The following is a 24,703-nucleotide window of genomic DNA, read 5'->3' on the forward strand; positions in this document are numbered from 1 at the left end:
GCGTTGTGCGAATTCGGGGTCGGCTGAGGTGTGGGACAGCGGGTTTTTCCCCTCTGCATTACTTCGTTGGAAGGTAGTTTTGCTGTTGGAGACGCGCACCACTCGCGTAAGGTCGCGCAAGGTGGTCGAGAGCAGCGCGTCGAGAGTCGCCTCACGCCGACTACGGCGTTGGTTGGCCGGGCAAGGAGCGCCGGTGCTGCCCAACATCAGCGTAAGTGTGTGCGCGCCCCTTCCGCTGCACGCGCGGCCGATCGAACACAGTGGTTGGCCCCCGGTGCTTTATTCGGTGCGCCGACCGCGATTGAGGAGATTGCGCCCGCTAATGACCGCCGCTGTCCGAGTGTTGCGGCCTTAGCCGATCGTTTCCTCCCGCTCCGCTCTACGTGCACTCGCACAGCTCTTTTTTTTTTCGTGCTCTTTTGTTCCACGCTATACCTACCACTGCGAAGTTGGCTTTACTGCGATGGAATCGCGCTAGCTTCGAGGAGAGAATCGCGGAGATTTCCAAACGAACCAACTGCGAAACCACCGAGCCGCATTAAAGAAGGGAACCGGCGTTTTGACTTTCACGTGTAAAGGGAGGCGGAGAGGACGATGGAAGAGCGCGAGTTGCGAATGTAATTTTTGCGGGTGCGACAAGAGTTTCACTTTACCAGTGTTTGTCGGGAATTCGAGATCTAATTTTCGCGTGTACACATTTATCGGTCGACGTTGAAGACAGAGTCGCTTGATGAGTTATGTGTACGCTCGCGAAGCGTCCCTAATGGGACCCGAACAATTTCGATAGTCGTTGTGGCCTATTGGGTCGATACAGTTTTTGAAGCACGTTTTGTTCCCGTCCTCTTGGTACGGTTCCCAGCGCTTTCGCGCAATTTCTGCGTCCCTTACAAGTCGTGCATTTTTAGGTAGCTCTGTCCGTGCAGCACGACTAGGATGCGCCTGCGATTTTTTAAAGCGAAGCTTTGAGCTTCTCACTGATGTCGGTAGCCCACCCAAAACGCACAGCAAGAAAGCCAACTTTCGCAGACGATGATGATAGTGGGTGAAATGAAAAAAAAAACTGTCATAGGAACCGGTAAAACACGAGCGAAATCTGCAGCTGAGCATGATTTGCAGGTCGGCGGCTGTCGTGTGGGTGTGCTTGGGGAGCGACGTCCTACCGGCGGGTCGTTTCGACAAAGGTGTACTGGAGTCATTTCCTTGACGGATATGATGTCAGTGAAATATTGGTGTGTTTCGGCATAAAACACTTTCGTGTTAAAATAAAAAACCCGAAAACGAACAACCCTAAGTATACCGTACTCTTTGGTACTAAAGGTTGCTTCCCCGCAAGAAGACCCTGTGTGCAGGGGTGCACCCTTTACAAGCCGCCTGCTTCGTTGTACTGGCGTCACTTCCGTGACGGATATGACGTGTATCCGGGAATAAAACACTTCGGTTTTAAAATTTAAACGCTTCCCGTCGTCAGAATCGAGCCTTGGTCCCCTCTCGTTATGAAGCCGACATGTATCCGATTGCGCCATTTCGGCATGGTTGAAGGAGTGCAGTAAACCGCCCCGATACGATTTGTGATAAGGTGACCTCATCTGAATCCGCTCGCTTCTGGGTTGGCTCGTTGGGTTTAGGACAGGATTTTAAAAAGCTTCGCGTTCCACCATCGTTGTCATTTCGGCACAGGGGTAGCTTTAGCTTTGTTTTATTAGTCTTCCGCGCATGCAATCAGTTTGGAATACTTAAGTCCTAAGTGAACACTCGTAATCCCGGTACTAATCACGGTGACTGTGAGCGATATTCGCCAAAGTTCTGCTTGTGTGGTGACTCGGGACGGCAGTGGTGATTGCGACATCAGTGAGAGAACTGCACCCCCCCCCCCTCCGCGAAATAGGAACTCTCGCCAGGGGTCGAATTCATTAATCGAAATATTTCGTTTATTAGCTTGAAATATTTCCCTCCATCTTCTACGTGTTCCTGCATCGCCTCAGTTCGAGCTTGTATACCACCTATGTGCTAGTTTTGCTGGAGATAGTACCGGGGAATTCGTGTAATTGTTTTACAAAAAGGTATTCTTTCCAAAACAGAAAAAAAGCAAAAAAAAATGGTATGGAGGCCCGCGCGTTCTTGCCGCTGTAATTGCCAGCAACATTTTCAGCACGTTTGTGCGGAGATGGATGATCTAGAAATAAAAAAACACTAACGTCCCTTCGTCTAATGACAACGAGGGTTGAGGCGCTCACCTTTCTCGTGAAGGATTCGTTCGCTGTCGTTGATGTTTTAGTGGGACCGGGACGGTTGCCGTCAGTGAGACCAGGAAAGCTTCGCTTTAAATACAGACTGCTTGCACCGTCTCAGAATGACGCAGTCGGATAGACGCCAACTTCATAACACGAGGAGCCCAGGTTCCATTTAGTCCACGGGAAGCCTTTTTTTGTTTTTTGTTTTTGAGGCGCTTGGTGTGCCTTCGCTTACCATAATCATCGTCTTGTGAAACCCATTGCGTGAAGTTGGCTTTCCTGCAGCGCGTTTTTCTGACTGGACGGTCGCCATCAATGAGGTACAGAAACTAATTCTTTCCGGCACGGTGCTCACCCCAGGTAACCACCTTTTCTTGATTTTTTTCTGCCTGTTCTTGCTGAATTGATAGCATGGGATAACGTGTTGTATAAGTAGATAATACTAAGCAAGCTAGGAATGAAGGGCTGCAAACAATTAGTACGGAGCCGCGTGTCACTGCAGTTGTCGGTAATCTGGAGTGACCACCGTGCATTTGCGGATGTGCAGTATGTGCACGGGCGGTATGCGCGTGGATGTGTGGAACAATGGAACGACATGAATGTGTGAGACGTGCAATGTCCCCCTGTGCTTGGTGGGATGCAAGGACTGTTTTGCGGGCTTCCACCGAAAATGACCGGTAGACCTTTCCTGCATGGTGGTCACCTAAGGTGACCACCTCATATTTCTTGGACCAAAAGTGGCAATTCCTTTTCTTGTAAGACAGGCATTTTCCGACCAAAAGTTGACTATTTTTTATTAAAAACTGTTTTACTCATAAAATGAAGTTTTATGCATGAAAGAGATAAAACAGCTCGTGTGGTGAGCCCAGCAAGAAAGCATTGTTGTCCCATTTGTGACGACTTGTAGAATACATGAGGTGTTCGCTGTGTTCCCTCTGTGTTCAGGGGCTCCATCAACGAACGGGTGGCTTGGAACACAGTAATTCTGCCACGTGGCCCCTCTCGTGACATTATGTGCTGCTCTTAGAGAGAAAAGAAAAGGAATGTCGTAACGTTTATTGCCTCTTGTAAGAACTTGTTAATAAAGTTTGAGAAACGAAATGTGCAGCAACAGCGCGACAAAATATGGTAAAGTGTACGTTCGACAATTATTCGTGCGATGCTATCCCTTTGCGGGGAACGATCGAAAGGCGTAGAGTTGTTTCCATAGCAATGTTGGTCACTAACTCTCGTAGCTTGTTCCTACGGCGCATGCGTGGATCGTCGCCAGGATGCGCGGCATGTACTGAAAGCCACGCGCTCTGTTGCTGGCATTTCAATGTATCGTGATAGTACATAACCGTGACTATCCGAGTTCTTTTAATAATACATCTTGGGTTGGTTTTCACGATAACAAATGAAACAAAATTAAAAAAAAAAACTCGTTAAAAACGACCCAGAAAGGCGAGGTAAAAGCAAACACACAAACACACAAAAAAACTCGAGCTTGTGCTGTTCTGAGCAGAGCAAGAAACGAAAGATAAAGAAAAATTTTGGCGCTGTACAGTCAAACGGAGCGCGAGCAGGGCGATGGCGGGAGAATTCAATTGGGTTCAACGCGCCTGGATTGAATTCACTGTGAGGCGAGCGAGAGGGGAGGCCAAGAGCGTGAGGGCTGTGAGCTTTGAAGGAGTCACGTGACTATCGTATTTCGGTGGCGTTTGCAGTGGCGCAAGCAGACACGCTGAAATTTTTCTCTCCTTCCCTTCCAGTGCAAAGCCGCTGGGAAGAAGTCCGCTGCCGGGGAAGCCGACCGCCCTGTCTGCAGGAGCACACCATCGTTTCCTGGAAGGTGCGTCCCCGCTCCTCGTAAATTTGGGGTTGAACGCGCCGAAGAAGCCGATGGCTGATTAGGCGCTCCGCAGTCGAGGGCCTGGGATTAAGTTTGTGCCCCCGAGGTTATTTAACGTGCGCGGAAGTCTCAGACACTAAATGGGCGTATTTGCTTCTGGCGCCCATAAAAAAAGGTGGAGAGGGAGGTGCAGCCACCGTGGCCCGTAATCGAATTCGCGTGCTCGCGACCGATCAGCAGGCCGTCGGGGTCCGTATGAAAGTTTTCAATTCCCTGTGGACTTTGGCTCGACTCAGCAAAAAAGGTAAAGAAACGGTCTGGTACGGTCAGTGGTGCGAGAACGCCGCAGAAAAACGGTGAATTGCCCAGTTTCGTGGATTTTTAATTTTCTTTGTAAACAGAGGCATCGAAATGTACGAGCATTTGATGGGCTATCCTCAATGTGGGCGTGTGCGCGCGTATGCGTGTGTGAGGGGTGGTGAAGGAAGGTAAGGGATGTAATACGAAGTGAGGTGACGTGATATGAAGGAAAGTGAGGTGTATGAGTGGAGGGGTGAGAGAGAGAGAGAGAGAGAGAGAGAGAGAGAGAGAGAGAGAGAGAGAGAGAGAGAGAGAGAGAGAGAGAGAGAGAGAGAGAGAGAGAGAGAGAGAGAGAGAGAGAGAGAGAGAGAGGCCCTCGAAAAAAACATGACTCGCGAATTTCAGGGCTTTCAAACCTACTTCCGCTCTTGTGCAGTAAGTCTGTTTAAACATAATTGGTGTTCAGTTTTTTTAAAAACTAGTAATAACGCGCAATTCTTAAAACTAAAAACTTTAAAACATTAAAAATTAAAGCTTTTTTTTAAAACTAGTAATAAATTAGTAATAACGCGCAATTCTTACTCTTCTTTGAGGAAACGAGGTGATGTCAAAGAGTGCATGTAGATGGCTGCATTTTTGTTTTTGTCGGCATGATGCGTTCCGCAAAGCACTCAGTGCGTTGCACCGGACGCATCGCGCTGCCGCATTCTGATTACGTACCCAAGGTTTGCCTCTGACGAAGTGTCGACGCAACTCCCGCAGGGAAAGCTGTACGTGTTCGGCGGGGAAGTGGGCTTCGCATCGACGGGAGAAACCCCCCTCTGGATATTCGACACAGGTGCGTAAAGCTGCCAGTCTGCTTCCACTTTTAATACAGAACATTTAGAAGAAGAAAAAAAAAAGATCCGAGTTCAGGACTAGTTATTATTTTATGTCATCCGGAAAGTCGGACCGTTTCCCAAGAGGGTTTGTAACCTACAAGCTGACTAAATCCTCAAGCCTTCGCCCCTGTGAAAATACGCCGACATACTCGCCCACTACCGGAACGAGCGCCAACAATACCCACCCTCCCACCCACACCTATCCAGAAGCGAAGCTACCATATTCCGGCGAATGCAAACTTTTACCTCCACAATACCCTAGTCCACGCAATGTAGCCGACCCTCTACCCCGCCTCTTGCAAGTGCTGCCCCACCCTCTATTCCATGCGGTATGGGGGTTTCAACAAACCCGGTCGCCAACTCCTAATTCCCAGCCTACATACGAGTAGGGGGTAATTTTCATGCTGTGTGTCTAGGGAACTTTACTTCGTTGGACCAGAGTCCTTCTCTGGTTGGACTCATAGAGTTTCTTGAGAAACTCTATGGTTGGAGCTCTAAGCTCTATGGTAAGAGCTTAGCTTAAAATTTACGCGCAAGATTGCAGCCATAAATAGTAAAGCTGGCCGGCCTTCTACGCTGTGACACGGCAGCAAAGTGGACGTCTTAGTTACTCAGCGTGAACAGCAAAGACAAAGACAAGAACGCAGAAGTAGAGGACAGGCACAACTTCAGTGCAGGCCCCTCGGGACCGCTCGGTTTGCCCCTGATTTGCCCGCTTCGTCTAAAACATTGTTTTGAAATAGTAGCAACGGAAATATGTCCAAGCACACTCTGAATCGAGCCAGTTCTTCTCTCCTCCTCCTCCCTCAGGCTGCGGCACGTGGCGCAAGCACTGCGGCGGCGAGAGCCGGAGGCAGCGGCCGTCGGGGCGCCGGGGCCACACGAGCGTGGTTCACAACGGGGCCATGCACGTCTTCGGCGGGTACCAGGACCTGCGCGGCTCTTCGGCGCAGCTGTGGGCCTTCCGCTTCGGCAAGTGCCCTCCCTCTCTCTCTCCCCGCCCTTTTCGCGCGCTTTTTTTTTTTTTGAAAACATGTGCGTGGACGCGCGCATGGGTACCCAAACAAACACAAAGTCTCATAACAGGTTGTGCGTTACCAAGTCCCGACAGTGCAAGAAATATTATATGTAAAGTAAAATATTTTTTTTAATACTCAGAAGCCTGATGGTTACGCCATTTTAAAAGTGCGGTGGCCTAACTTTTTTCTTTACTTTTTGGATTTGCACTGTTGAGCGGAAACCAACCCAAGATGTACTCTAAATTAAATGAACGCGGGTACGTCACGGTTATGCACTTACATTTTGCCTCCAATGTGTGTGGCTTTGCTTCGGCCATCACGATTATTTCAGCGCTTTAGATGGCTAAAACTTCGGGTAAAAAATTACGCCCACCACCAAGGCTCCGCCTGGGAAGCTTGACGATTATAGAACGCTTATCACTGCAGGAAGGAGCTTCTTACCACTTCACGCCTTTTGATCGTTCCCCGTAAAAAGATAGCATCGCACGAATAATTGTCGAACGTACACTCTACCACATTTTGTCGCACCAAAGGCAGGCAACGCCGTGCCCCGTAAAATTCACTTCGCAACTAGATAATGGGCGTAGGTTTCGCGCTAGTCGTTTAAGCAGACCATCGTCGAATTCTCCCGTTGAGGCTAGCCAGCTCTTCCTGTGGTCCGTGCGACGCATCGTGGACCTGACGCCTCCTAGAGACTATTTGTGGGAATGATGATGACGATGTCGACGCGTGTCCAAGGAAAAGGCGAATTCTTTTGCTTCCGCTGAGCAGGCGAACAAAAATTTAACGATGAAAAAACCAGTTACGAAAAAAAAAAGGTTTCAAAGAAGGCAAACAGGCATTATGTACTTAGGTTTATTGATGTTGCGCATTCCGCGCCACCGTGTCCAACATGCAAATGAAACGGCATGGTTTTTCATATTTTTCGCCGTGTAAGGCGACAGCGAGTTGTATGAAAAGTAGTACGAGCGCATAGGTATTTCCTTAGCGCGTCCTCGCGCATCTTATCTGTCCCGTCTCAATTTATTCTCATTTTGCGCTGCAGTGTCGCTTACTCGTGTGTTCTATGTTCTTTATTCTTTCTATTTATTTTTTTTTACTAGGAAGCAATTCTCCCTACTCTCCGTGTTGACTTCTGTCGCATCGCAGTCGCTGCAGCAGATATTAAAATTCTTCGGTCATTTATCTCTCGCCGTAGTATTTCTGAAAGCTACATTCGACGGCTTAGCTCGTTTTTCCTGAGTTGCACTTTCTGTTTAAATTGTCGTGCGGACGTCATCAGCACCGCCTGCCTCTCTCTTCGATGTTCTTCGCACCCACTACCGCCTTTTTACCTCCTTTGGCGCCGGCATGGAATTTGAACGTTTCCAAATATATTGCTCACCGTGACGCAGGTTTACAAACGTAAATATATGCCTATGTATTTGCGTTATGGAACCTGCGGCACCAACCCAAATCCAAGGGTGAAAATGAGCGTCATTATGTTGTAAGACGCGACTCGTAGGGAGCGACGCAGAACGCACCGTTGAGTTCGCGTGTTTATGAGCTCCGCTTACGCTTTTACGGGCGGGCGCGCGTGTATATGCGCCGCCCGTGCTCTTGCGCTTATTTCTCTCTTTTTTTCAACACGAAAGTGTTTTATGCCTGGATACACCAAGATTTCACTAACGCCATATCTGTCACGGAAATGACGCCAGTGCAACAAAGCAAGCGGCCTGTAAAGGGTGCACCCCTGCACACAAGGTGTTCTTGCGGGAAAGCAACCTTTAGTACTAAAGAGTACGCTATACTTAGGGTTGTTCGTTATCGGGTTTTATATTTTAACACGAAAGTGTTTTATGCCGCGATACCCCAAGAGTTCACTGACGTCATATGCGTGACGGAAACGACGCCGGTACACCTTTTCTGTCGCTCGCCAAGCGCACCCACAAGACAGCTGCCGACCCGCAAATCATGCTCATTTCGCTGCAGATTTCGCTGCACATTTACCTTTCGTGTTTTACCGATTCATGTGACAGAGGAATCAACCACAGTTTTTCGATAAAAAGAGGACACACGGCAAGAAAAGAATAAAAAGGGAAGAAAGGAAGAAGGCTTCCTTCTTCCCTTCTCTGTTCTTTCGTTGCCTTCGGCCTTCTTTCGTAGTCATTTCGTGTGTGAGTGGTGGCATCATTTCGTCAGGTAGCGGACCTGGGCATAGAAAACCAAGGGAGCTTCTTTGTACATGGGAAGCGCTCCGTGTCGCGAAGAGAGCCACACAGAAAACGCCGTAATTCGTCCGCCGGCATCCAGTTGGAAGGTGACAAGATCCACCGAGGAGTGCGGGGCCGCTGCCTCTTCGACGAGCGACTTCCAAAAAGCGTGAATTATTAGTGCTACACTTTCACCACAACCGGGTTTTTAACCTGAGATTCTTATAACGCTACTGGCGCAGACAGTGGCGTCGGGATGTCACGTGTGCGGCTGTACGCCATCGACTGGCCATTGATACAGTACGCCCTTTTTGCGCCCCCCCCCCACTCCATTTATTGCTATCTTGTGCCTGTAAGCGAAGTAGCGGAATTGCAATTACCAACGACAGCCTGAAACGAGTGTGATAACCCCAGGCACGGAACCAGCTCTGTGCAAAAAGTTGTCTCAAAGGAGAAAACTTTAAAGCCCAACAGCGATTGAATCGCGGTCATCGGTCAAATGGGGACGTTCTATCGTTGATTGATTGTGAGGTTTAACTCGCCAAAGCTGCATTTGGGCAATGAGACGCGCCGTAGTGGAGGGCTCCGGGTTGATTTTGACCACCTGGGGATCTTTAACGTGCCCCAAAATCGCGGTGGCCGAAAGCGGCCACCGCGACCGGGATCGAGCCCGCGTATTTGGGCTCAGCAGTACAACGCCTCGGCAACTGAGCCACCGCAGCATGTTTGTTGAGGTACGCAGTACATGCCGCGCGAATAGCGTCACTCGAATGCATTTTTAAGCTATGCGGCGTCTCGTAAAGAAATTTTTCAGTGCAGTACTTTGAGGGCGGTCCAGTAGTTAAACGTACTGAGAAAGGAAAATGGTTGATTATTGCACTTCTGGTAACAACAACAACAACAACAAAAGGGGGCAGTGAAAGCGATAGCTTCGTTTTAAGTGCGAATGCACTTCTTAAGCGAGCCTGAAGCGTCCGCCGCCGTCCGCATAGCAACAGCTGCGGGTGCGCGCGCTCCTCGTCTTCCTTGACAACGGGGGGAGATGGGCGCGCGCTGCCTGGCCGCTGACATGGCACATACCCACGTGGGGGATTGGCCAGGAATCTCCTCGTCTTCCTTGGCAACGGGGGGAGATGGGCGCGCGCTGCCTGACCGCTGACATGGCACATACCCACGTGGGGGATTGGCCAAGAATCGGGCGTGAGAAGGGCTAATGCGCCCGCTTAAAGGAGTACTGACACGAAATTTCAAAGCTGAGATCCGCTCTAGCAATCAAGTACAACGACAACACAAATAGGTGTCTGTGAATAAATGCATCTTTCTTTCTTTGTAGTTGTGTGTGTGTGTGTGATCTCTCTTTCGCGAACATTACCGAACCGCGCAAATTCAACTCGTGCATTCGCATTTTCACATTCTTCCCCTCGGGGAAATGCGGGGAATTTTTTTTATTTAAAAATGGGAAAACTGGTTTGAACTTCCGCAAAGCTTACATCCGAAACTTTTCTCAATTTCGGCCGGCGACATTACTGTATATTACCCCGACCGTCTAGATTGCCCTTTCCATCAGCTCCTGTCAGATCATTTTATAAGGGGGAGTTTTTACAAAGGCAAGATGAATGAAGAGTGATGGCAAAATTTGAAACCAGCTACCCCATCTCCGACTTTATTGCATTGCTTACGAAGGTATAAAGGGGGGGGGGGGTAAACTGAGGCAGCGCTTGTGCAAACAAGAAAAAGAAATATGCGCCCGATCTTCACGTAGAATTGTTCGAGTGAATTCCGCGGAGATATTAAAAACGGGGTCGTCAAAAAAGGAGACTAACGCAGAAGCGCATTCTCAGGCAAAGAGCTGTTGGCAAACACCGTCACTGCACCCAGAATTAATACGTTACTGGGGATATATATATATATATATATATATATATATATATATATATATATATATATATATATATATATATATATATATATATATATATCTTGCCCGTTGTGCTGCTCGGCAGCAGCACAACGGGCAAGATGCTCAACAATCCTTTTCTTTGTATGCTGCAGGTTCTTGCTTCACTTTTTGTGTCGCAATCTTCGGAGCCCGGCTGTGCTTTGGATCCTTTACCGCTTCCTTCGTCCAGCGTTGTCGACTGCAGAGCATCAACGGAGGCTTATCAAGTGGCCTGCGACCGGTGTGAAGCGGAGGAATTCATCGTGCCGGTTGCGGTATCTTCTGCGCCGGCGCCTGCCTCAGGAACGGACTACCACGTGGTCCTACCAGCCCGTATAAATTGCCTCACGTCAGCCATCCCCTCCAGTGGGCTCGGCAGCAGCACAACGGGCAAGATGCTCAACAATCCTTTTCTTTGTATGCTGCAGGTTCTTGCTTCACTTTTTGTGTCGCAATCTTCGGAGCCCGGCTGTGCTTTGGATCCTTTACCGCTTCCTTCGTCCAGCGTTGTCGACTGCAGAGCATCAACGGAGGCTTATCAAGTGGCCTGCGACCGGTGTGAAGCGGAGGAATTCATCGTGCCGGTTGCGGTATCTTCTGCGCCGGCGCCTGCCTCAGGAACGGACTACCACGTGGTCCTACCAGCCCGTATAAATTGCCTCACGTCAGCCATCCCCTCCAGTGGGCTCGGCAGCAGCACAACGGGCAAGATGCTCAACAATCCTTTTCTTTGTATGCTGCAGGTTCTTGCTTCACTTTTTGTGTCGCAATCTTCGGAGCCCGGCTGTGCTTTGGATCCTTTACCGCTTCCTTCGTCCAGCGTTGTCGACTGCAGAGCATCAACGGAGGCTTATCAAGTGGCCTGCGACCGGTGTGAAGCGGAGGAATTCATCGTGCCGGTTGCGGTATCTTCTGCGCCGGCGCCTGCCTCAGGAACGGACTACCACGTGGTCCTACCAGCCCGTATAAATTGCCTCACGTCAGCCATCCCCTCCAGTGGGCTCGGCAGCAGCACAACGGGCAAGATGCTCAACAATCCTTTTCTTTGTATGCTGCAGGTTCTTGCTTCACTTTTTGTGTCGCAATCTTCGGAGCCCGGCTGTGCTTTGGATCCTTTACCGCTTCCTTCGTCCAGCGTTGTCGACTGCAGAGCATCAACGGAGGCTTATCAAGTGGCCTGCGACCGGTGTGAAGCGGAGGAATTCATCGTGCCGGTTGCGGTATCTTCTGCGCCGGCGCCTGCCTCAGGAACGGACTACCACGTGGTCCTACCAGCCCGTATAAATTGCCTCACGTCAGCCATCCCCTCCAGTGGGCTCGGCAGCAGCACAACGGGCAAGATGCTCAACAATCCTTTTCTTTGTATGCTGCAGGTTCTTGCTTCACTTTTTGTGTCGCAATCTTCGGAGCCCGGCTGTGCTTTGGATCCTTTACCGCTTCCTTCGTCCAGCGTTGTCGACTGCAGAGCATCAACGGAGGCTTATCAAGTGGCCTGCGACCGGTGTGAAGCGGAGGAATTCATCGTGCCGGTTGCGGTATCTTCTGCGCCGGCGCCTGCCTCAGGAACGGACTACCACGTGGTCCTACCAGCCCGTATAAATTGCCTCACGTCAGCCATCCCCTCCAGTGGGCTCGGCAGCAGCACAACGGGCAAGATGCTCAACAATCCTTTTCTTTGTATGCTGCAGGTTCTTGCTTCACTTTTTGTGTCGCAATCTTCGGAGCCCGGCTGTGCTTTGGATCCTTTACCGCTTCCTTCGTCCAGCGTTGTCGACTGCAGAGCATCAACGGAGGCTTATCAAGTGGCCTGCGACCGGTGTGAAGCGGAGGAATTCATCGTGCCGGTTGCGGTATCTTCTGCGCCGGCGCCTGCCTCAGGAACGGACTACCACGTGGTCCTACCAGCCCGTATAAATTGCCTCACGTCAGCCATCCCCTCCAGTGGGCTCGGCAGCAGCACAACGGGCAAGATGCTCAACAATCCTTTTCTTTGTATGCTGCAGGTTCTTGCTTCACTTTTTGTGTCGCAATCTTCGGAGCCCGGCTGTGCTTTGGATCCTTTACCGCTTCCTTCGTCCAGCGTTGTCGACTGCAGAGCATCAACGGAGGCTTATCAAGTGGCCTGCGACCGGTGTGAAGCGGAGGAATTCATCGTGCCGGTTGCGGTATCTTCTGCGCCGGCGCCTGCCTCAGGAACGGACTACCACGTGGTCCTACCAGCCCGTATAAATTGCCTCACGTCAGCCATCCCCTCCAGTGGGCTCGGCAGCAGCACAACGGGCAAGATGCTCAACAATCCTTTTCTTTGTATGCTGCAGGTTCTTGCTTCACTTTTTGTGTCGCAATCTTCGGAGCACGGCTGTGCTTTGGATCCTTTACCGCTTCCTTCGTCCAGCGTTGTCGACTGCAGAGCATCAACGGAGGCTTATCAAGTGGCCTGCGACCGGTGTGAAGCGGAGGAATTCATCGTGCCGGTTGCGGTATCTTCTGCGCCGGCGCCTGCCTCAGGAACGGACTACCACGTGGTCCTACCAGCCCGTATAAATTGCCTCACGTCAGCCATCCCCTCCAGTGGGCTCGGCAGCAGCACAACGGGCAAGATGCTCAACAATCCTTTTCTTTGTATGCTGCAGGTTCTTGCTTCACTTTTTGTGTCGCAATCTTCGGAGCCCGGCTGTGCTTTGGATCCTTTACCGCTTCCTTCGTCCAGCGTTGTCGACTGCAGAGCATCAACGGAGGCTTATCAAGTGGCCTGCGACCGGTGTGAAGCGGAGGAATTCATCGTGCCGGTTGCGGTATCTTCTGCGCCGGCGCCTGCCTCAGGAACGGACTACCACGTGGTCCTACCAGCCCGTATAAATTGCCTCACGTCAGCCATCCCCTCCAGTGGGCTCGGCAGCAGCACAACGGGCAAGATGCTCAACAATCCTTTTCTTTGTATGCTGCAGGTTCTTGCTTCACTTTTTGTGTCGCAATCTTCGGAGCCCGGCTGTGCTTTGGATCCTTTACCGCTTCCTTCGTCCAGCGTTGTCGACTGCAGAGCATCAACGGAGGCTTATCAAGTGGCCTGCGACCGGTGTGAAGCGGAGGAATTCATCGTGCCGGTTGCGGTATCTTCTGCGCCGGCGCCTGCCTCAGGAACGGACTACCACGTGGTCCTACCAGCCCGTATAAATTGCCTCACGTCAGCCATCCCCTCCAGTGGGCTCGGCAGCAGCACAACGGGCAAGATGCTCAACAATCCTTTTCTTTGTATGCTGCAGGTTAGTCCCTATTCTTATGGCAAATGTTACCGTAGCGATGACCGCTTTTTGTTTCTGCTGCCGTGCCCACTGTGTGTTCTCAATTTACAATTCGATGTGTGCACTTTTGCTAAGAACTTGTTGATTTGCGGAGACGTTGAATCAAACCCTGGCCCCGACGAGAAGGAAATGTTGGCTAAACTTCTTTCTGGTCAAACTGCTATGACAGCATCTATCAATGAAATTCTGAGTAAGCAAACGAAACTTGAGGCAGATATCACGTCAGTTACAGAGCGCTTAAATGGCCTTGAAGTTCAGCTGTCTGCAATAAGTGCTTTGAAAACAGAAATGTGTGCGCTAAAGGATACTGTAGTGAGACTAGAAAAAAACGTGTCGTATCTTTTGGGAAAGGTTGACGATTTAGAAAATAGGAGTAGAAAAAATAACTTGATTCTGTACGGTATCGATGAAGACCCGTCTGAAACACCCGAAGAACTTGTCGAGAAGATAAAAACGAATGTTTTCGAAGAGAAGCTTAAAGTCTCGGTGAGCAGTATCGAAAGGTGCCACAAACTTGGCAAAAAGAACGAGAAAGCTCGCCCGGTTATAATTAAGCTCCTAGATTATCGTGACAAGGTAGAGATTTTGAAGTCGTGTCCAAAATTAAAAGGAACCCCGTTTTCGGTCTCGGAAGATTTTTCTAAGAAAGTGCGGGAAATTCGGAAAAAGCTCTGGCAGAGTTCTGCAGAAGAAAGAGAAGCTGGTAGTAAGGTCAAAATGATTTTTGATAAGCTAAGCATTGACAAGAAAATATACAGATGGGACGAAAAAAAAGGCAAGCGTTACAAGGTTTCCGGAAATTCCGAATGACTTCATAACAAAACGAAATCGCCTTTCATTATCTTAAACGTAAATTGCCGCAGCATTGTCAACAAATCAGTCCAGCTTGAGGGTCTCATACTGTCGCACGATGCTGATGTAGCCGTACTTACTGAAACGTGGTTAAGCAGTGAAATTTTTGATAGCGAATTTGTCCCAAAAGGCTATAACGTGTTCCGCAAGGACCGCGACCGAAGAGGAGGAGGAGTTGCGATACTTTTCAAGAACTCATTACATCCGCAACAATTGCCTGATATATTAGAAGTTGAAGGTATATTTTGCAAAGTCTATATAGGTAAAGTTCGTTATGTTATAGGTGCGGTTTATCGTCCCCCGAACTCTTCCGACAGTGTTCTGGATAAGCTTAGAACCTACTTGCGGCAAAATATAAAGCCACATGACAAACTCATCTTGTCAGGAGATTTTAACTTGCCTAATATTGACTGGGATAATTTTTCTTCTCATTCTACTAGCAATGCTAATCACGAAATGCTAGATATTGTTTTTTCGTTCGATTTACTGCAGGTTGTTAAAGAATACACTAGAGAACTAAATGGTTCAAAATCTATCTTGGACTTATTCTTTTTGAGTGGCTCAATCCAAAACACGGCAATATGTGAAGTTACCAGCGGTATTTCGGATCACAGGGCAGTTTTGCTAACTTTTTTAGATATGTGTGTTGATCGCTGCAGTACAAAAACTTCATTTCCGAATTTTTCCCGAGCTGACGATGAATCCATTCTGGATATCCTTGACTTTCATTACGATGATTTTAAACACTCGGGTAGCAGTGTGAATGACCTGTGGCTTACTTTTAAAGATATTGTCTTGCGTGGAGCGTTTCATACCGAAAATCGTTAAAAAAACTGAATGCCGGAACCCCTGGATTACAAGAGAAACGCTACATTTACAGCGAAAACTTAAGCGAATAAAAAGCAAAAGAGCGAAATCTCATGATAAAGCTGCTTATACACCGCTGATAGCTAACCTGTCGGGCGAACTAAAACTGCAAATTGCGCGCGACAAGGAAAGATACCACGAAACATCGCTTCCAACTTTTATCAAAACATCACCCGAGAAATTTTGGAGGCTGATCACGCCAACATCTCGCTCGATTGACGCATTCACGATAAGCGGCCAAAGAACATGCAATGAAGAAACAGTTTGTTCCGCCTTCAACAACCACTTCAAGTCTGTTTTTACTTGTGATAACGGCATCCTTCCAGATTTTTCAATATCGCTCCCACCTATTCCGGACTTAGTCATTTCCGAGAATGGCATTTTAAACTTACTGCTGAATCTGGATGTTAAAAAATCAACCGGGCCAGATGGCATTCCAAATGCCTTCTTGAAGCGCTACGCAGAATGGTGTTCTCGCTATTTGTTTATTTTGTATACCCGTTCGTTGAATGAGGGCCAACTGCCAGATGACTGGAGGATCGCCAAAATTAAGCCTTTACACAAAGCGGGAGACAAGTCATCTATTCCGAATTACCGACCGATTTCCCTTATATCAACATCATGTAAAATTCTAGAACACATTATTCATAAACATATAATTAGCTTCCTTAATTCTCATAAAGTATTAACAAATGTTCAACATGGGTTCAGGCGGGGCTTTTCAACGAATACTCAATTAGTGGAAATTACGCATGACTTTGCTCAAGCAATTAACGAAGGGAAGCAGACGGATGCCATATTTATGGATTTTCAAAAAGCCTTCGATAAAGTTTCGCATGCTAAATTACTTCACAAATTAACTTGTATTCTACAAAATAAAAAGATCCTTGACTGGATAACAGCATACCTAACAAATAGGCGTCAATTCGTTACGGTAAACAATACATCTTCTAAACATGCTCCTGTAAACTCAGGCGTTCCGCAGGGATCCGTCCTTGGTCCTCTTTTTTTTTCTGTTATATATAAATGATATCGTCACTGACCTTTCTGTTCACATTAGGTTGTATGCCGATGACTGTGTCTTATATGAAAAGATCACCTCAGTTGACGATCAAATTAAACTAAATCGGAACTTTCTAAAAGTAATTTCGTGGTGTGACAAATGGCAGATGCCTGTTAATTTTGCTAAAACAGTCTTTATGAGAATTACCCTTAAAAAAGACCCTCTTTTGTTCCAGTACTCCACCAACAATACAATTCTGTCAGAAGTAACTCAATACAAGTACCTTGGTCTCTGGATTACAAAAAATCTATCCTGGTCAAAACACATAGATTTTGTAGTAGCTAAATCTCTCCGTAAACTTTTTTTCCTAAGGCGTTCTTTAAGATCAACCACACCAACTATTCGTCTCCTCGCTTACAATGCCATTATCCGTCCTATACTGGAGTATGCTGTGGTCATATGGGACCCGTTCACTCAGACTGATATCCAAAAACTTGAAAGGGTGCAAAAAAAGGTTGTTAGGTTCATTTATAACTCGTACGGTCCTACTTCGATTACAAACCTTCTCTTGAAAAGCAAATTGCCAAATATTCCGGACCAAAATCGAATATTGCGCTTAAAATTTCTCTTCCAGTTGATAAAAGGTCACTATGCAGTTGACACATCACATATCGTTCACTTTTCATCGGGTTACGCGACAAGACAGAGACACAATCTTACTATCTCTCCATTGATGCAACGAACCAATTGTTTCAAATATTCTTTTTTTCCTAGGACAATCGTGGATTGGAATAATCTACATAACGATGTTGTTACCCTAAGTACATTGTCTGCTTTTGAAGATTCACTGCAGAAATGATTGTTATCTATGTTTGTACCTTGCTTTTTGTTGATTCTCTTGTCTCGAAGAATCACTGCAGCTATCAGTTACATAAGTTTGTACTTCATTTGTTTTTGATTGTTTGTTTGCCTGTTACCACTGATGTTCATGTTTTGTACCACCCCTGCTATGATCTTGTAAAAGATCGCAGTATCAATAAATAAATAAATAAATAAATATATATATGTATATATATATATATATATATATATATATATATATATATATATATATATATATATATATATATATATATATATATATATATATATATATATATATATATATATATATATATATATATATAAATCTAGAGAAAGATAAACTCACAAAGCGCGCAGAAATAGTATAAGTAAAGAGTCGGATACACAGCAAGAACAATAACAAACAATGTTTACTTACGTAGCGGCAACGGGACTTGCCTTCATCAGAGTAAAAATACATGATTTTGCTGTACTTTACTCTGATGAAGGCAAGTCCCGTTGCCGCTACGTAAGTAAACATTGTTTGTTATTGTTCTTGCTGTGTATCCCACTCTTTACTTATACTATATTGTCACGGGACACCTAGGCGGCCAACGCCCCATACAGCCACGGCTCATCAGAGAAGACAACGATGGCGCCGAAGAAGTGGTTGGGTCCCAGCGCGCGCGGTTATGGCCGCATTCCAAATTCTGTAAATAGATTGTTGCTCATCCTTCAACCATCGTTCTAGTCATTGGCTCTGCCGCCACGTTACAATATATATATATATATATATATATATATATATATATATTGAGAGAGAGAGAAAGAGCTGTTTCTTCTTACCTTTTTGGGCAGGAAAACTCCAGATCAAGTGGGATAAGGCGGTGTTGAAGGTAACGGGCGCTTGGAATGTGAGACATGTTGGGGTCCGTTGACGTCTAATAAGAGGTGGTAAGGTGGGATAAGTCGTGAGATTTGGGGGTGAAGTGCAAGGAACGGACTCTACACTACTCGTGCGAGACCGCTATGAATAGAATAGTGTGCAATGAGAAGGAATCGGGAGGAGAAGCCAAGTTTCAATGGCGGGGCGAATTTTTGGGGAGTGCCAGATTAGGTGGCGAATATTGGCGCGTCTGGAGGATGAGCAGTTGGGATATTGAGGTGGAAGTGATAAGGTGCACCATTTACCATACGTGATACGCATCTGCGGTATCGCCTTACGTTGGCAAAAGCTTCGGTCTTTTGGAGTCCAAGTTTGCCGCATTGCTGACAGCTTAATAATTGAAAAGGAGAGGAGTGAATGTAGACCTTTTGCTGATACAATTTCAATGTTGCTAAAATGATTTGTATCAGACACACTGGGATTGTACCGGGAATTTAAAATTTATATTCACTGCTTTTATTCAAAGATATTGACTTGCCAGCACTGGCGGCAGACTCGCAAGGCCCAGTGCCGGCCTGTTAGAAATGCAGGCTCGTTGCGCGTGCGTCCGCTGGGGGGAAGTGCGCGGCTGTAATTAAAACAAAATCAAGAATAGGTTTTCTTTACGCAAAGCACAGGCTTGGTTCGTAGGCCGTGTTCTTCCCTGTCACTATCCTTGTAGGTTTGATGCTCACTGTAGAATGGGGGAATTGCCTCTCCCAATTGCCCCCGCTGCTTTCTTTTTCCAACCGGTCCTCTAATTAGCGCTCACAACGTTCGTCCGTTGTCGCCGTTTACACGCGTTCACAAGCGTGATAGCCCCCACTTTGAAAATTTGCGTTGGATACGCATGAAGCCTATGAATCAGGGGCATGTACCATCGGAAATGACGGTGTTCCACACCATCGGGATATCGGCGGGAGCCGAGTAAGAGCGTTGGAATTTTTCAATCAAGGTCATGGAGATAGGGAATGCCGCGCGATCAAGAAAACGCGTTGCTAAGCAACACCCAGGATAGTCGATGTGTGCCGCTGAAGGCGGGAGAGTTCGAAGCGCGTAGTCCGCGTCTCTGCATAACCAAGCGGCACTCCCTCCGCTCGAACTGTAACACTGGCGATCACCTTCTAAGTGAAGATTCGCATCGCCGGTGTATGAAACTCGGCGGTAATAGTTTCCCCACGCCAAGAATAAGATTGGTGGCGCAGTTGTTCCGGCGGAATAATTAACAAATAAAAATAAAAGTACTGGAAAATGGTGTAAATAATTAGAAAGGCAAACAATTAGATAAGAATAAGAAAATAGGTGAACAGTAACTGCAAAAATGAGACGAAGTACACCCATGCGAAGTACGTAGTCAGTTTCTGGAACGCTCCTCTGCTTAAATCGGTGGTTTGCTCGACCCTAGCTATGCGTTAACTTAACGACACAAACAACTCGGTGCAGCGGTCACTAAACCCCGGCGCTTTCGCCAGTGAAGAGGCCAGCGGCCTCGCACGGGAAGACGCTGCCTCGCGGAATGCCAACGCTGGGGGCGTCTGGCTGCAGGGCGACCATCATAGGCCGCTTTTATTCGCGCATAATTGCGCCCGCTCGCTGCCTCTACATCAGCGCTGAATGGGCCCGGCGCTGCTGCCACAATGCTCCGCTCCCCGCCGCCGCTTTCGGGGCGATCCCTTCCTCGCATGTCGCACACACGCCAGGGTCTGCCCCCTCTTCCCCTCCGAGTTGTATGTACCACGTCTGGGCGCCCCCAGATATCGGGCGTCTGTCTTGCCCTCCTCCGTGCGCGCACAATTTGCGCTTCATCTTGCCCGTACGCCGCCGGGAACCGTCATTGCGATTGCCATTCACGGCGCGCGTTTTACGGCCTGTCGTAAACACGGGACGCCGGCTCCGTGTCGCAGGCGAGGCTACCGCAACCGCCGCTTCCGCCAAGGGCAACGGAGACGGCGGTTGGCAACTGTGCGCGCAACTACTAGCACGTCAAGCTGAGAGCCTGACGAAGCGTCCGCAGAGCACCGGTACTTCCCGCTGCCATCGTGGTTCTTCCAATCTAGCGGCGAAGGCCAGGCCTGGGGTCGGGGAGGCCGTCTGCTTGATCGAGCATGCGTAGTTTGCTTGTTGACCGTGCTCTGCGGACCGTGAAGAGGAGAGCAGTGCAGCGCCCTGCGTAGAGCCAGACGATCCCGTGCTTGCTTTTTTTTTTTTGCTTCCTCATTGTTCGTAGTATCGTGTAGGGGTTCGGATGACCATGGGGATGACACCGCTCCGGGATGCGTTCGACGAAAGCCAGAACGCGTTGATTGGAGTCGGGCGACCTGGCTATAGGGCCTAATGGCGGCCGCTCTGGCGATGTACGAGTTTCGCTTTACGGTTGACTGCTTTCGCTTTCTCCATTCTCAGCGCTTTGTTTTTACTCCTTTGTGGCGGGAAATTTGGTTTGGTTAATTGTGTCATCCATGCATGGCGCTTTGTCTGCCACAGGCCACTGCCACCGGGAAAAATAGCGTTATCCAGGGGGTGAACGCTTGGCGTGACGATCATTTAAGTGCGTTTTCATTCTCGCGGCAATCAGGCGAGTGAGGTCTTGTTGTCGCAGTTTTTCTCCGAAGTATATAGGCTGTTGAATGCGCCATGCCGGAATGTAAATGTGGCTTTTGCGACGGACCGACGAGTTCTTCCCCAAGCATCAAAATAAAACGCCTGTTGATGTTTCTAACCTATGATAAGGATCCAGATGATCAAAAGTTCACCGTGCAGTCCAGTACCAGCTGACTAGCTTTTATACCCGACAGCCTTGCTGCTACGGAGATTACCCAAACGCAAAAAAAAAAATATCTCAGTTCGAGAACAATGTTGTGCTTGTGCACAGGCGCAGTAAGGCTGTGGTTGTCCGACAGTCTTTCGATTGGCAGGGGTTATTTGTTTCTTCGCTGCTTAACGCACACCATCCATTCGGCCCTGAACTGGGTCCCGTAATCGGAGCGCTTGATGAGGCTTTTACTGTTCCTGGGGCCCCTGGAATTTGTTTACTTGATCATTGCGGGTGCTGATTGATTGTGGGGTTCAACGCGCCGACGCAATGCAGGCGATGAGGCGGGCCGTAGTGGAAGGCTCCGGATTAATTTTCACCACCTGGGGATCTTCAACGTGCGCCGAAATCTCGTACACACGGGTGTTTTTGCTTTTCGCCTCCATCAGAAAAGCGGCCGCCGCGGCCGGGAATCGAACCCGCGACCTCGTGCTGAGCAGCGCAACGATTGCGGGTGCTGCCCCAATCGCTGTTTGAGTATGGAAAATTGTCTCCAGGGGAGGGGGAAGGGGAGGTGAAGACGTGGTAGCTGCCTGCTGTAGAGGTAAAAAAGATTAGGAGATAGCCTCCCGGCGCCTAGCGAGAAGTGTGGCGGAAGTCGCGCGGCTTTTTCACGCTCTCAGAAGACCACAGGCAGCGGCATCATAGCAAGGGCGGCGAAAGTTCAGACCACCGAGGCAGTGAATCATGGCGTGGCCTAACCGGTACCGAACCGTTGACAGGCGCAGACGGAGCAGATGACAGGGAAGCAAGAAAATTCAGAGCAGGTTACGAGTCTCTGCAAAACAGAACAAAAAGAAAAAGAAACTCCCGGGCCATCTCCACTGACGTGAAACCTGGGGAGGGTCGACGCATAGCAGTGTATAAGTGTATTCTTGGCGCCTTGGCGTTTTTTCCCACGGAGATGAAACCGTTTGGGGGAAGGGGGGGTGGGGGGTAGAGGTATACAGCTTTGCCGTCAAAGTCCGGTGTCTTTGAAACTCGAAGCATTCAAGCGCGAGACGTTGCAAAACGAGTGTACCGGTGTTTTAGTACCGTGTCTACATGATATGAGATACGACGACGACTACAGGAGACGCTGATAGCCCGAGCCCCTAAAGGGCTTCGCCCCTAAAAGATGAGACCTGTTGAAATGGCGCTTCCGGCTTCAGTAGACGTGACGTCGGGGCCTGTTCTAAGCTTTTCGTTCCTTTATGGCGCCAGCCTCCGCGTCATGCATCGTCTGATAGTTAATTTTTTTGTCGACAAATGGCAGGGAGATCAGTATTCCCCAGAAGCAGAGGGAAAATAAGCCAGTTACTTCCTCATACAGAGGTTCTATGGGGAACTTCGCAGCTCCTTTTATTTAAGAACTACGGTTCTACTAGGTTCCTGAGCACCTATGTCAGCAAAAGCCGAGTATGAATAACACGATGCCACATACTAATTTCACATAAGGGGCGAAGTCCCTTAGGGGCTGGGGCTGTTGGCGTCTTCTGTCGTCGTCGTAATCGTCGTTCGTCTCATGTAGTCACGGTACTAAAACACCGGGAAACTCGTTCACGCCTCGCGCTAGAACGTAACGCGTGCTAAAAAGACACCGGGACACTCGTTTACGCCTCGCGCTAGAGCTTCGTGCTTCAAAGACCAGAGACTTTTACAGCAAGTCTGTATGCCTCTACCCCCAGCGGTTTCATCTCCTATGACAAAAACGTCAAGGCGCCAAGAATACACTTACACACTGCATGCTTCGCCCCTCCCCAGGTTTCACGATAGTGGAGATGGCCCGGGATTTTCTGATATTGCGCTATCAGTTGGGGCACTTTCTCCTGGTAGAGGCGTTCTCCTGGTATGTGCACAAGTTTTACCGGAGCCGGGCGAAATGATAAAATGCAGCTTATTCATCAAGTATTGCTCCCTAGTTTCTGCGAACCAAATCAGGGGGGGGGGGGGGGGGGTCACTGCTATAGATATGCGCTGACGAAGAAGTCTAAAAAATCTTCGCGGTGCAGCAGTCGCGTAAAACTTGAAGCTGCAGCTTTTCCGTTAAAGCAGGCGCTGCAAAACCAACGACACTTACTGTTTTCAGATTGCGCCTAATTTTTTTTTAAATTGCAGTGAGAATATTTGTGTACTGAAGTTCGTATCGCTGAAATTCATCTGAAATTCACCAACACTCGTGGTGCAGCAAAATTCTTCACCCGAAGTACGCTTTTAAAGTCCTAAACAAAAGAATGCCCCACTAGCGTCGCTTAGTTTGGGCTGATGGACGCTAAATATGGCTATCTTTATCCGCCGAAATCTCCCATTCGGAGCGTTAATTCGAGAAGTGGACGCCCTTACTGCCAATACGGGCCCGACGAACAGAGCCTTGTCAGTAAAAGTGCGTGGTGGTCCGTCTAGCCTGCGCATTTCCCGTCCGCATAAGCTGGCATCGATTGTGCTCCTAACGAGGCCCGACAGCGGCCCGTAATGATTTCAAAGGAGAAGCGGAAGACGACAGCGTTGGGCGAAGGAGTGATCGACTTGATGGGGGAAAAGTACCTCCTAATAACCTGTCCAGCGGTATTGGAAATGAACGGTCCGCGCACCGGCCGGTTCCCGTGGGCTGCTGCTCCTGCTACGCTGTGGTCCCACTGTGCAGTCGTAGTAGCGACGCAGTTATCTGTCTCCGGAACAGCGTCGTCTTCCTCTGCCTCTTCTTTTCTTTGCGGAGCCCCCACCTGCCTCCTGAGACGACGGCGCTTCCCGAAAACGCCGCGGGTCATGGCCTTCTGCATTCGTTCGCCCTCTTTGCGCTTTTTCTGGGGAGATCCTCACCTTCGCTGCTTTCTCCAGACGTTTCCATTCCCACTCCACCTACCCGACGTTTTCGACGTTGTGCGGTTCTTCCTCGGTTCAACTGCTAAACTGCCCCGTTTATTTTTCTTTCTTTCTTTATTTTTACTTCCCCGGCAGGATAGATAGATCGAGATGCGAGGCACTTGGAACCGCTCATTCAGTTACTTCCGCGATACGGCCTGCAGCAGCTCCGGGAGAGTTTTGACGCATCCGTTTTTCATCCTTTCTGTGTTTTCTTTCCCTTGAGGAAGGACACTTACCGCGAAGCTGTATGAAGCACCACTTTTTCAAGTGGAATGTTTCGTGCTGAAGTTAATTTTATTGTTTGCTTAGTGTTCGCTCGTTTTGAGGGCGGAAAATGGATTTGGAAACGTCGCCGTTCCTTGCGGTTTGTCTATCCCTCCTGCCCCTCCTCTTGTTTTTTTTTTTTTTTTTTGATTGTGCGGGGAAGGAGAAGAATTTGTCATCTTAGCTGCCGTTTTCTACAGTCTTGGAGTATCTCGAGTGTTTCGTTGGGGAAGTGGGCTCAAGCTGCTCTGTTGCCATTTTCGAAATCTCTCTTGGAGACCACGAAGAAAACAGGATATCGAAGAAAGTTGAAGAGCGGCAGATAGAGGGTAGTATTAAACAACCAAGTAGGAACGGCTAATGGAAACTGCTTTACTGTGGATATCCGGTGCGTAACGTGTAAGCATATTCGCTTCGCTCCTTGGGATCCGTATTTTACAGCGCAACGTTACGGCAGAAGCTATCATCGCGAGCAACACGTGTGTTTCACTTTACAAAGGCGAATAAGACGCAAAGTTCGCCTGTAAATCGTCCAGCAGCATCTGAGAGCGTGGCCTTCGTTGCCGATATAGCAGGGATGAGCCGCATGAGCGGGTCG

General features: G+C 48.6%; 1 protein-coding gene across 1 annotated transcript in view; it reads left to right on the plus strand.

Annotated features, from left to right (window-relative positions):
• LOC144170197 (uncharacterized) overlaps positions 1 to 24,703 on the plus strand; it is a 109,741-nt gene that overhangs the window by 42,800 nt on the left and 42,238 nt on the right. The window contains exons 3-5 of the mRNA XM_077699827.1: positions 3,983 to 4,062; positions 5,125 to 5,200; positions 6,054 to 6,215. Of these exons, the coding sequence (XP_077555953.1) occupies positions 3,983 to 4,062; positions 5,125 to 5,200; positions 6,054 to 6,215 (318 nt within the window). The remainder of the gene's footprint in view (positions 1 to 3,982; positions 4,063 to 5,124; positions 5,201 to 6,053; positions 6,216 to 24,703) is intronic.

Source organism: Haemaphysalis longicornis, unplaced genomic scaffold (assembly GCF_048455015.1).
Source record: "Haemaphysalis longicornis isolate Haplotype H1 unplaced genomic scaffold, Haemaphysalis longicornis Haplotype H1 scaffold_2, whole genome shotgun sequence".
NCBI lineage: Eukaryota > Metazoa > Arthropoda > Arachnida > Ixodida > Ixodidae > Haemaphysalis > Haemaphysalis longicornis.